At 47.3% G+C, this 12,137-nt stretch overlaps 1 protein-coding gene across 3 annotated transcripts in view; it reads right to left on the reverse strand.

The window, feature by feature from the left end:
* Nucleotides 1-12,137, reverse strand: part of PTPRN2 (protein tyrosine phosphatase receptor type N2) — a 661,189-nt gene that overhangs the window by 102,401 nt on the left and 546,651 nt on the right. For all 3 annotated transcript variants that reach the window (XM_074574140.1, XM_074574141.1, XM_074574142.1), the window contains one exon: nt 5,411-5,623. In XM_074574140.1, the coding sequence (XP_074430241.1) occupies nt 5,411-5,623 (213 nt within the window). The remainder of the gene's footprint in view (nt 1-5,410; nt 5,624-12,137) is intronic.

The following is a 12,137-nucleotide window of genomic DNA, read 5'->3' on the forward strand; positions in this document are numbered from 1 at the left end:
CTCCCTGCGTATGCTTTATTACAAACAATTACAGTTTGTCCTGTTGCTTTGCATAGTCACATGAGATGATCTTTTTTTTTTCCTCTTTTAATAAGGACACAGGAAAGGAAAAGATTAAAAATGCGTTATGTCCTTTGTTTTCCCAGAAGAAAACACAAGCAAGCCCTTCTTAGTATTCAGCCTTAAGGCAACATTTTCATCTACCCAAAATCCTTACTAAAGGTATTCCTTACTGAACTGTTTACTAAATACTCATGTACTGAATATACCTCATCCTCACTGACATCTTCTTTGCTTAAGTGCAGCGAGGGTCATTGAAAATGAAAGAGTTTTATATAGCTCTGAGGTAATACTTCATCGTACTGATTATCCCCAGTTTGCCAGCTTACTTTGGTCCCAATCCCGACGGTAATTTGAATACTACTGAGAACTTGATAAATAAGAACAGTAAAATTTTCCTTTTTTTTTTTTTTTCCCCCATTTCACTTCACAAAAATCCATTTTCTAAGGAGCTGATCTGCAGTACTACTGTAACGTTAAGGTCTTATACTAGAATAACATGTTTGCTTGTGAAAGCCAGTCTAGACTGTAAAAGATGAAGCCGTATTAGAGGTAATGAATTAACTGTATTTAAACACACAAAACAGACAGGATAGTTAAGCAGAGAGTACGTTTCCTGCGGATTTTTTCACTTGGAGCCTTTTAAAACATTTGCAGCAGAAACATTTGTTGTAGTTGTTGTAAATACTGTGTTCTTAACATCTCAAATCAAAAATACCAGCAGGATGAAATCTGTAAAAGCACAGAGAAGTTCTTAGGGGCTTCGAATACAGAAGGATCATGTAATTAATAAGACTGTATTTTACAAAGGAATATATGATTTGTATATAATATAATACATGTAATAATGTAGAATTTAACATGTAATTTACAATTATGTGCCTGCCAAATCAAGTTATTTGATCAAGTTTAAAAAGCTGGTGATGTAATCCAGCAGCACTGACGCTGCACGGCTCATGTCGCCTTCAATACTTCAGGCAGTTTAAGAAGAAACTTCATTGTAAACTGTTTGGTCTTTGCCCCCTCATTTTTCAAAGGAAGTTCTTTGGGCTGAGGTGAAGGAAAATTAAAAAGAACATTACTGACATAAAATATTAAAAGGCAGGCTTTCTGTGAAACCAGCTTCAGCCCATTTTAACTTTTGCCTTTAAATTCCGTTATGGGCGATGTTTTGCAGCACATTGTCAGTGATGCAGAAGTCCACGCTCATGGAAAACTTCTGCAGCGCAAAGTATAAAATATGCTGATGATTTAACGTCTCGCACAACCCAGCGCTCCCCACACGGGGGTCAAAAGCCAGGGTTCAGCTGGACTCGCAAATACATCACCCTGACTCAAACAGAGCATCCCTAAATAGTAGCAGTCACTAACACACACTCATTACATTAATAAATTGCTTGCTAATGGGAGCGGTGACAAGTAAGATGTGCACTTAGTGGCCCTGCTTGCAGCCCGCCCCCGATGCCTGAATGCCCATTTTTTCTCTGGGTTACGTTCTAAAGGCTCGAAAGTGCATGAAGAAAATCTGCTCGGTGTTGTGAAATAAATCAAAGAGCGTCTGCTGAAAATTCCTAAAACGCTTTCGGCCCTAATCTCCCGGACCAGAGAGTGGGCTTGCAGAATGCTAAACTTGCTTTTCAAAGAAGATCAAAGCAAGGCGAGCAACAATTAAACACACGGGCGCAGGTGTGCGCATGCGCAGGGGCAGCGCCGAGGCAGCAAGAACCTCTTTTTAGTGATCCCTGAATGCAACCACCGACTTATCTAATCACTACACACGTGTGATTTGAAAGGACGGGAGAGGTGTTGAAAAGGGACGCAAAAAATCATCCGCCTTTATGTACAAAATGTGTTTTATACACACGCAACAGTTTGAGGCACGCTATTTCTGCTCATTTTGAAAAGCTCCTTAGCCACTGGCTAATTAAACCAGCCTGTAACTTTGTTGTTTGGGGATTCAAAAGATAAATGAAGTTGCAATTGTGTATCTGCCCTTCCTAGCCTTACTTAGCCTGTCAACAGGGTTACTTTAACCCTTTGAAGGACAGCTACTTGCCTTACCCAGCACCCCAAGAACCAGCCTCCCACCGCAGCCTCTTCAAGTGCCATCGGGCCCTTTGGCAGCTTATCGAGGGCCCCGCGGAGATTTTTTTATTTGCCCACTTCAGTTTTTAAACAGCATTGGCCGTTCTGCCCAAGCCTGGTCACTTCTACGTGCCCTTACAGGAGAAACACTCATGCTAGGAGGTAAGCGGGCTCAGACAAGAACTGCTGGTGCTGGCAGGTGAGTGCCCCAGGGACAGTGACGTTGCATGACAGGCGTGGGGCGGGGGGATGGACTTCACAGCCAACCTGCCATTTCCCTGACAATATGGTTTGTCTCTTTTCCCCTTCTCAAGCTAGTATTCCACGAGAAAGAAAAAAAACCAACAACACAAACAAAAAAACCCCAACACCCAAACCAAAAAAAAAAAAACAACCAAAAACCACAAAGGCAGCTGTGGGAAAAAACTCTTCGAAGTTCACAGGGTGAGTAAGGAAGGAGTAAAACCCCGAATGAACCCTCCCGGCTGAACTGGGTTAGGATGAAAAATGCTTCTGCTAAACGATGAAAATTTAGGTCAGTCTTGTTTATGTGAAAATATAAACCACTGACATTTTGAGAAGCATGTGAATCAAAGTGGTATTTCGGTGTTCTCTCTGAATCACATCAGGCCACCAGGCCCTTTTATACCAACCAATTTCTCCCCCTTCAAATTAAAATAAAAGTAATCTGAATTGTCACTTAAGCTGTAAGCAGCAACATAATGGAGTATCGCGCTTTAAAGTCTAGTGGCAGCAGCTGCTGAAATATTTCATATTTTTAAAACACTGAGTTAACCGAGTAGATACTTGGGAAACATTCAGCAGATGAGAACAAAGTAGGGGTTTTTTTGAAAGCTATCTGCTTTTTTCTTCCCCCATATTAATACGGGTTACATTATTCCCCTATGAGTATCAGAGAAGATGAGGAAAAAGATAATTGATGCTTTTCTGAGACCTAATTGATGTTATCCAAAACATGCATCACACCAGCTATCCATTACATTTAACACAGCTCAACATAAGGCGATTTTGACGACGCGAATAGGGCTCAATCCTATTTCTCTTCAATCCACGTGAATAGTTTATTATATACAGAACCAGGCTCAGTGATTCATTTTGATAAAATGCTACTTAGCGGCAGCAAGACTGCCTGAGTATTTTGTCTGCCTATACTGGGGCCTCCTACTGCTGCCATTGAAACAAATGGCAAAATTCCCATTTACTTCCACGGGAGGAGAGCCAAGCCCTTAGAAACCTTTGTATTTAAGGAAAAACATTTTTCCTCCCACTCATGACTACAGTTCCCTTGAAAAACCAATGGAAATGTTTAAGAAGTCAGGTGGTTAGGACTGGGCTCAAAGGTCAGGAACAAAGAATATTAATACAGTCTTGCTATTGAAAAACTCAGCAGCATCCTCAAAGCGTCGTCGTTGTTTTTAAACAGAAAATGACACTCTCGGCTCTAACTAGGAAGATTTTAAAATATATATAAATCTGGGAAGAAGAAATGAAGCACACATTTCATTTAGTGTCTGGATTACAGATTCTTATTAAACAAACCAAAGCTCATTATAAAATCAATATCAACTTAACCACTATACTCCCAGGAGAAATGGCAAAAAAGGTCACTCCAAGAAATTCAAACAATTTTCCTGCTGGAAGGGCACGATTTTAATTACAGATACTATTAATTAGAGCTGTCAGTAGGAAGATTGTCCTGTTAATTATCACAAATTCAGTTTCAAGTGTGATTTTGGAACCTGGAGGGCTTTTTTTTTTAAAAAAAAAAAAAAGAATTCTCCTATTCACGTGTAATGGAAGAAAAAGACTACCTATCGCTTCTGCAGTTTAAATAAGCCAACCGCAAGTTCCCTATTAAAAACAAACAAAAATATTTATGGCCATGGTCTCTTTGGCCACCAAAACTGATTTGACAAACTGCTGTTTTGTTCAGACTTTATCCTGAAGGACACTCCTTTTTTCCACTGGAAATGCTCTTGCTCTCTTTTGCTTTTGAAGTCATTAAATTTAAAGATGCAAAGTAATTTAAAGATTATTTTTTTTTTGAGAAAACATTCAATTTAAACCGAAAAACAAAACCACTCCTGAAGATACTAATTGTTACAGAAACATACATATTTATCATTCTGTACTACAATCTCCCTGGACCCAGCCTATGGAGAGGTACTAAATACGTTACATCTTTAACATGTAAGAGGTACAGGCAGACCCAAACTTTGTGAGGAAATATGAGTTTATTCCCGTATGACTCCCAGCTGCCAATTTAAATCTATCTCAGCTCCAGAATACAGAAAGGCCATGATGTCTGATCCTAAGCAGAACAAGAAGGTAAAATAAAACTTGACAGAAGAGTGCCATTAGTGAGACCCTATGGGTGCACAGCAGACACGGATACTACGGCAACAATGTTTACACATTCTTGAATTCCTTTTCCTGGTCACACTCCAAATATTTTGGGATAGGAGACCAGGGCTGTGTGATATATGACTATAACACATGCATTACCACACCAATAACACGCGGAGAAATAAGTGCCATGATCTAAAACAAACTTCAGGCAGATGCAGAGTGTCTCCCCACCCAATACTTTTGAAACTGAAAGAGAAAGCCCGAGGTTTCTGATTTATTTCAGGAAATCTGACTGCAGTCCTCCCGTATTACTGGGTACACATCTGCTACCATTGTTCTCCCAGAACCAGTCCTAATTCACCTCCCCATCTATCAGCATTAGATTTCATTTTATCTGAATAATGGCAGAAGGTGGCAACAGATCGGGTCAAAGGCTCTTTTCATATCAGACCCTGAAGAAGTCGATTACTCAAAAAGAGAGACATCTTCAGATAACCGTGCAATCCATTCCTCATAAATGTTAAAGATTTTTTGTTATTAATAGTGGCAGGGGTGACAGATTATGGATATTAATGTTATTTTTCAGAGAATTTCAATGGCAAGGGCTTTTTTTTTTCTTTCTTCTTTTTTTTTTTTTAACGTTTCTAATTAGACACGAATTTACAGCAACTACCAGAATAGCCAAGATTAATACCCAGCAATAAAAAGCTGCTACAGTGAATCCGCGGGAATATGAATGGAGCGAGGGGAGGGCGGGGTGGGGGGGGGGAAGCGTCGGAAACAAACCCACCCCCTCGGCTCCCAATACGAGCAGGGTGTCGCGTCCCCCCTTTCCCCGGGCTCCGCCGCGCACCCCGGGGGGAGCAGGGCCGGAGGAGGACAGCTCGGTCCTTACCTGGTAAGCAGCGGGGGCGTCGGAGCCGGCGTCGGCCCCCAGGGCCGAGAGCTTCTCCTTCAGGCGGTGGTGGGCGCGGTGGCGGAGGCAGTAGGCGACCCCCGACGCCGCCAGGACCCCGGCGATGCAGGCGAGGGAGAGGAGGGTGAGGAGGAGGAATTTGGCGGACTCTGCCTCTTCCCCGCGCTGCGGGAGCGGCGGGACGTTGTTTTTCTGCAGGGGAGGAGAGAGAGGCAGCGCCTGAGTTGCGCGGTCGCGGAGCAGCGCGGAGGGGGAAGGTGGGGTGGGGGCGGACCCCCGTCGGGGGAGAACAGCGCTAACTTTCAGCCAAGGATGGAGGCAAACGGACGGGCAGGGACAGCGCTGCTGACATGCCCCCCCCCCCTCCCCTCCCGGCGGCTCGCATTTAACTACCGAAAGGCGTAGGCGGGCGCGTTGGCTGCGCGCAACCACCGCGGAGCGCCCCGCAGCTCCGCGCCGCCCCGCACGCCCCCCCGCAGCTCCGCATCCAGGGCCAGGGGCTGCGAGGGGGGCAGCAAGGGAAAATCCGGTATTTTTTTTTTTCTTGGAGTGAAAAATAAAACACGGAACAACAGAGAAATAATAATAATAAAAAAGTAGGTGTCGGTCCTTCCTGTTGTCTGTTGTAGACGGAAAAGGATAAAAAAGCCCGATAGTTCCAAACTCCTCCAGATTACTATTATTTTTGCAGCAATAGGAGAGAATCCTTCTAGTGCATTTCACTTGTCTCCATGTGCTAAAAAGTTGTACAATAATTTCCCCTCATTAGCTTCATTATAAGCTATATTAGCAACAATTAAAAACGCAACATGAAAATGAAAAGACCAGGCGCGCAAATTGCTGCAAGACTCATTTGGCCTGCATTCCCCCTTTCACAATTACCAGGGAAATGAATTGAAAAGCACGCCCCTGCCTCAGTCCTGGTTGCTACAAGATGAGAACAATTAGCAAACTCCTTTCCACCACCTAATTTCGCGTGGTAACAAAATGGATTTTTCCCCATGAATGCCTAGCCGGCCTATTCATTATCTCTCCTCTATTAGTAATTTTCTGCTCCGTATTCAGCTAGCCAGCTCTTAATTTCCTCCTGTCTTGCAGTGTACACAGTGGCTCTTATGTCAGGCCCGGTCCATTTTTATCTTGTAATCATAAAGGCCACCAAAGCAATTATCGCTGGTCTTGACTGTAAAAGCTTGTCATTAATTAGCCTCCTTGCCTTCAGTGCTGCGGATTAGCCGGGGCTGAGGCTGAGTTAATGGAAATGCAGGTTCAATAAGACTCCCGGATTTTCTTGCCTGGATGCGCCGAGCGGAGGAGGATTGCCGGGTTTGTAAACCCCGGGCGGCGGCGCGGGGGGGGCGGGCGCTGGGCTCGCCCAGAGCCAGCCATGGACCGCCCGCCTCCGCGCCCGCGCAGCCACCGCCGGACCCGCCGCCTCCCTCCCTCCCTCCCTCCCCTAAACCGCAACCGGCCCCTCCTCCAAATCCCAACAGCCACCAGGAGGACGGGGCTGTCCCCCCCCCCCCCCGCTACTGCCGCCCCGGCCCCGAGAGGGGCTGCGGAGCCACCTCCCCGCGTCCCCCCCCTCCCCGCCCCCGGCGCGGCACCTGCCCCGGGGGGAGAGCGGCCCCCGCCCGCAGCACCGCCCGCCCTCCGCACCGGGCGGGACGGGGGGGGGCTTGCAAAGCAGACCCGGGAGGGGCAGCACCGACGGCAGCCGCTGCCTGCTCGCAGCTCGGCCCTGGGGCCCGGGGGGGTAAAGGGCTGCTGCGCTCTGCCATTAGCATCCCCCTGAAAGGCCGCCGTCCCCTCGGGGCCGGAGGTCGCAATCTGCATCTAAATAGGCAACTCCCGCCAAAGTGCCACCCCCCCACCCCCCAAGAGCTGCGCCCCGGGACCTTAATCCGCCTCGCCGCGGCGTTTGGCCTCCCATCAGCGAGGCGGGGACAAGCTCCCCCCGTCTGTCCCCCAGCCCCGGGACCCCCCGCGGGCCGGCCCCGCTCCCCGGAGCGCCCCGGGCCCCGGCTGCGCGCAGGGGCACCGCCGCCGCCGGCGGGAAGAAAGAGGCTGGCGGGCCGTTTCGGGCACTGCGCCTCAATCTCTGCTCTCTCTGCTTTCGCAACCGCCGTTTTAAACGGTTTTTCCTTCTCCGGTGGCCGTGTGAAAGAGCCGCACAAGCACCCGGGGAAAGGGCTATGCCAGAGAAACAATGAAAACGACGGGAGCAAAGCGCTGTCAAATGCCCCGAGTAAACACGGGGGAGAGAAAAGAGCGTGCTTTGCCTTTCTCCCCCGGTAGTTATAGTGATTTTAGATGTCGCTTCCAACTTTGCCGGGCAGTTTTCCCCGCAGAGCTGGGGTCGCCGTCCCCGGACCTGGCTGCCCTTAACAAAAGAAGTGCTCGCCGAGACACCCCGCACGGCTTTACCCGATAACGTGAAACACGGGGAAGAGTTTGGAACCTTCCGTGGGGTGTTCAGCATTGTTTACACCCCGGTAAGCATCTCCGGTGGGGAGCCCGTGTAGCCGTGTCCCTAGCGACGGGCTCCAGGCAGGCGAGGGTTTGCAAAGCCCCTACACGTCTCGGGGACCGGCCCCGGCCCCGACCCTCCGTGCCCTGGAAGGGGACGGCGACCCCCCAGCGGGAGGGAAGGGGCGAAGGGGCTCGGCCGCTGCCCGCCGCTCCCCGCCTGCGCGGCCGCCCGGCGGTGCCCCCCCGCGTCGGGGCGGCTGGCGGGGAAGGGAGAGGGGCTCTGCCGTGCGGCCGCCGGCCCTTCTCCCCGCTCCTTCCTCCCTCCCGCTTCACGGGGAGCAGTTCCGGAGCCGCTGCCGTCGGGGCCCGGAGGGTTCCCCTCTCCCCTCCCTGCCTCCGTGGGGGTGGGTGCTCAGGGCAACCTCGGCCAGCCCCCACGCCGCCCTCGGAATGGGGGACTGCTGCCGGCTGCGCGACCCCGCATAAACCGCCGGGTAAAGCCGACGGCGACGCCCCGCCGCCCGGCTCCGGGTCCCGCAGCGGCGGCTCTGCCGGGCCCCGGGCTGGGGACGCCCAGCGCCGCAAAGGGCAACGGGGCCCGGCCCCCCCGGGCATGCCCCATCGGGAAACAGTCCCCACTGCCCCCAACTCACTTGGATAAACCCGCTGCCCTTCCGTCCTGCTTGATGTCTGACCAAACATCAAATTATGAAACGGGTAAAAATTAACCCGACGAGTTAGTTACCAGCTCCCTCCCTCTTCCCCCTCACTTCCCCCCCAGTCAGGAGCGCAGATTTCCCCACCACACCTAAACCCCCCATTCTTCCCTGCAATAAGGCCTCAGCCTGAAACGGAGCCCAGGGTTAATTAGAGGCGTCCTGTCAGACTTGACTTGAAATTGAAAGAAAAATGTTTAAATATTTATGAATTTGACATTTACAGGCGGATGTCTTTTAAAGCAGAACACCTCTCCCTGTGCTGGTTGGGGCTGCCATGGTGCGTGTGCCTGGGGTGGAAGGGGAACAATAGCTGTTGCATAACAAGAAAAACAAATCACCTTCTCCCCCCGCCCCCCCAAGGCTTAACAAATAAATAGACCACATAAATTACACATAATTAAATATTAAACTCAGCTACATGTAACTATACATTTTTTTAAACTTTATATAACAGAATATATTGACATTCCTCTGAATTATTTTCTCCTCCGAAAATTGTGTAGTATCACAGAGTCCCAGGGAAGGAAAAACAACCAATTCCTAAATGGATGGCTTAGGAAGTGACTCTAAGTACAGAGGCTTTGGAGATGTTCAGCCTGTCTTTCCTTGCTTTGAAACAGCTTGGCCTGAGCTTAAATGCTAGAAGGCAAAGATTCACCCTGTCTGAGAACAACATCACACCTAGCACTTACACTCAACAGTGTTTGCTTGAAGTACACCGCTTCTGTCAGGGTTTGTGGTAGTTTTGGGGTTTTTTAAGAATGAAGAAAAAATGCTTAGGATCTGATCTCATGTGGGCTTTCCCAGTCCCTCGACAGAACACATTTTATATACACCCAGAAGTGAGTCAGTAACTAGAGCAGCCATAACGCTGGAGTCACAAATCACTGTTCTAATCAAAGAGCAGTGTCCCGTTCCATGGTGTCATCCCATGATGCAGCAGAACAGCCGACATTTCAAACGAATTCCAGGCAAATGTCAGTAAATATTTAATGTACGCTTTCATGTAAATAAGTTCTCACACCTATGTTGGAAGTGTGGGAGAAAGTCTTTGTAAGAGCAGAGAGGAGCTCCCCACGCAGTGATGTGAAAGCTCACCTTCCAGATGCCTCAGCAGAATTACACTTCATTATTTGCTTTAGGACACAGGGCCTGATTCTGAAGCAAAACTCTAACTGAAGTTGAGGTTTTGTTTTGCTTCATAAACTTAAAAAGAAATTCCTGATTTAAAACCAGGTTTGCCAGTTGCTGCAGCCGACCTCTCTTCCAGTTTGCAAAGGAAAAATCACTATGATTCATTTTAAACAACTTGACATTAGAATTTTTTTGCAATTTTTTCATGCCTTGATTCTTACATTTGTATTAGACAGTTTTGTTTCTGAGCAGTAATAAAAAAATGCAGATTTCTTAGTAAATATGGGCAAAAAGATGAACTTCAGAATATGATTTGTTTCAAAACATTAGAATGTTAAAAAAACTCCAAGAGGTGCTATTTTTAATTTGGAATTCACTATAGAATCTAATAAATGAGAGAAGTGAGGTGGAAATAATCATGTATTAATTCTGTGCATTACAAAATCTTTTCAGAAGCTATTATCAGAGCAAGAGGCATTGTGGTTTGGATTCAGGGTGGGAGAAATCCTTTGTGCAACTGAAAGCTATTGTTCCTCTGTGCAGATGAAATTGTACTTGCAAATCTGCCATTCAAGGAGGGAAGAAAGTGCCTAGGCAGAAGAAAAGAATTCTACAAGAAAATCATTATTCTTAAAAATAAACTTCACTAAAATAAGTTTTAGTTCATCAGGTTTTGGTTTTTTTTTTTTAAGAGGATCCTTTGCTAATAGTCGCAGTCACTGACATTAAAACAAACCATAAAGGATACGTGTATTATTTCCTTAATATAGAAAGCACAAAGAAAGGGATGTGTGTGGGTGTGTACGGAGATATATATATAAAATACGTATTCATATATATATACACACACATCTGTGTATGTCTGCTCGCTTAAATATATCTAAACTTCAGTTCACATCTAGTAATTTCCCTCTGTAAGGTTATCTGAGACATAGGTTGAGATACACTATGCTGGTTAAGTTTTGATAGATTGCTAGAAAACCAGAGAAACACTTTACATCAGGAGGAGCCTGGCTACCCTGATCTGTCCCCAGGAAACCTACGGGGTTTTTGGTTTTGTTTTGTTTTTTCCTTTAGTAAAATAAGAAAGCAAACAGAAGGGAAAGCGGCATCTCCCTCGGTTTTGATTCCTGCATCTCCTCCCCTACTTCATGCTTCCCAGTCAGGTGAGAGTGGGGCAGCAGGGCCTGGGGATGTTCACCTTCAGTGCATACAGTGTTTCTTGCGTTCAGCGCTGCGCTCCCCAGCTGTATGGTCCAGGCTACTTGTTGGTGTTTTAAGGTACTATCTTTAGAGTTAGTAAGAGGTTTCTGGGGCCACTGTCCTCTGCCTCCCTCTTCACAACCACCCCGGAAAGCTCGCCTGATGCCAGGCTCACTTTCAGCAGATGTCAGTTCATCACCTGAAATGAGGTCAATTTAACGCTTTTACTTGGGAGGATGAAATCGGATGGGAAGGTACTTTTTTGCTTCTTTTAGGGGTCGGAAAGATTAGACAAATCGACAAACACAAAAGGCAGATGGATTTCTGGGAACTGCAGCTTATTCAAATCACTGAGAAAGGTCACTGCAAGAGCCACAGATCTATTCATCTGTAGGGGTACAATGATCTTTCCACAACCTTCAACACCACAAAGCACTCTGGAGCGTCTCTATACCTTTTAGTAGGATTAATACCACGAACAATGACTGAATACAACCAAGAATTCAGCGAGTTCAAAGATCCCTTGATCAATGGTAGATATTTCCTTCTGGCTTCCTAAAGGCAAACAGAAGTGAAGTTTCTGGTTAGAGTTACGAGAAATTATAGCTATTATCCTGAATCCCACTACAAGGTGATGCCGAAATGCCAAAATGTCCAAGAACCCCAAAGAAGTTTGTGGCATGGAAGGAATAAGGATGCAAAAGAGGAAATTAGAGAGCTTCAAGATTTTCCTGAGGATCTGGGTATTTTTTTTAAGCCGACATTTAGTTAAAAAGCATGGCACAAAAGCCTACAGCATCAGTGAGACGCTGTAGGGATAACACACAACTCAGGAAACTGGACAGCCACATCCATGCCTGTGGAGGAGGTAGGCGAGCCGGAGATGGAGAAGCGTGGCCCGTTCCGCCCGAAGCCGCGCAGGGCGCCTCTGGGGTGGCAGCAAGAAGAGGAAGGTGTGGAGCCACCATGGTGAAGAAACTTCGATTCCCATCTCTAAAGGACTCAGGAGCTACTAGGGGGAAAGCAGCAGAATGGGAGCGCCGGGAAGCAGGTTTCCTCCTCAGCCCAGGCTTTGCAAGCCAGAGGGAAACAGATAAACAGAAGGACTCGGCAGGTCCAAGTCACAAAGTGTCAGAGCCCGAGCCAAAGAGGACGGTCAGCGACAGCCGAGCTTAATC

This window comes from Larus michahellis, chromosome 2 (assembly GCF_964199755.1).
Source record: "Larus michahellis chromosome 2, bLarMic1.1, whole genome shotgun sequence".
Classification (NCBI taxonomy): Eukaryota; Metazoa; Chordata; class Aves; order Charadriiformes; family Laridae; genus Larus; species Larus michahellis.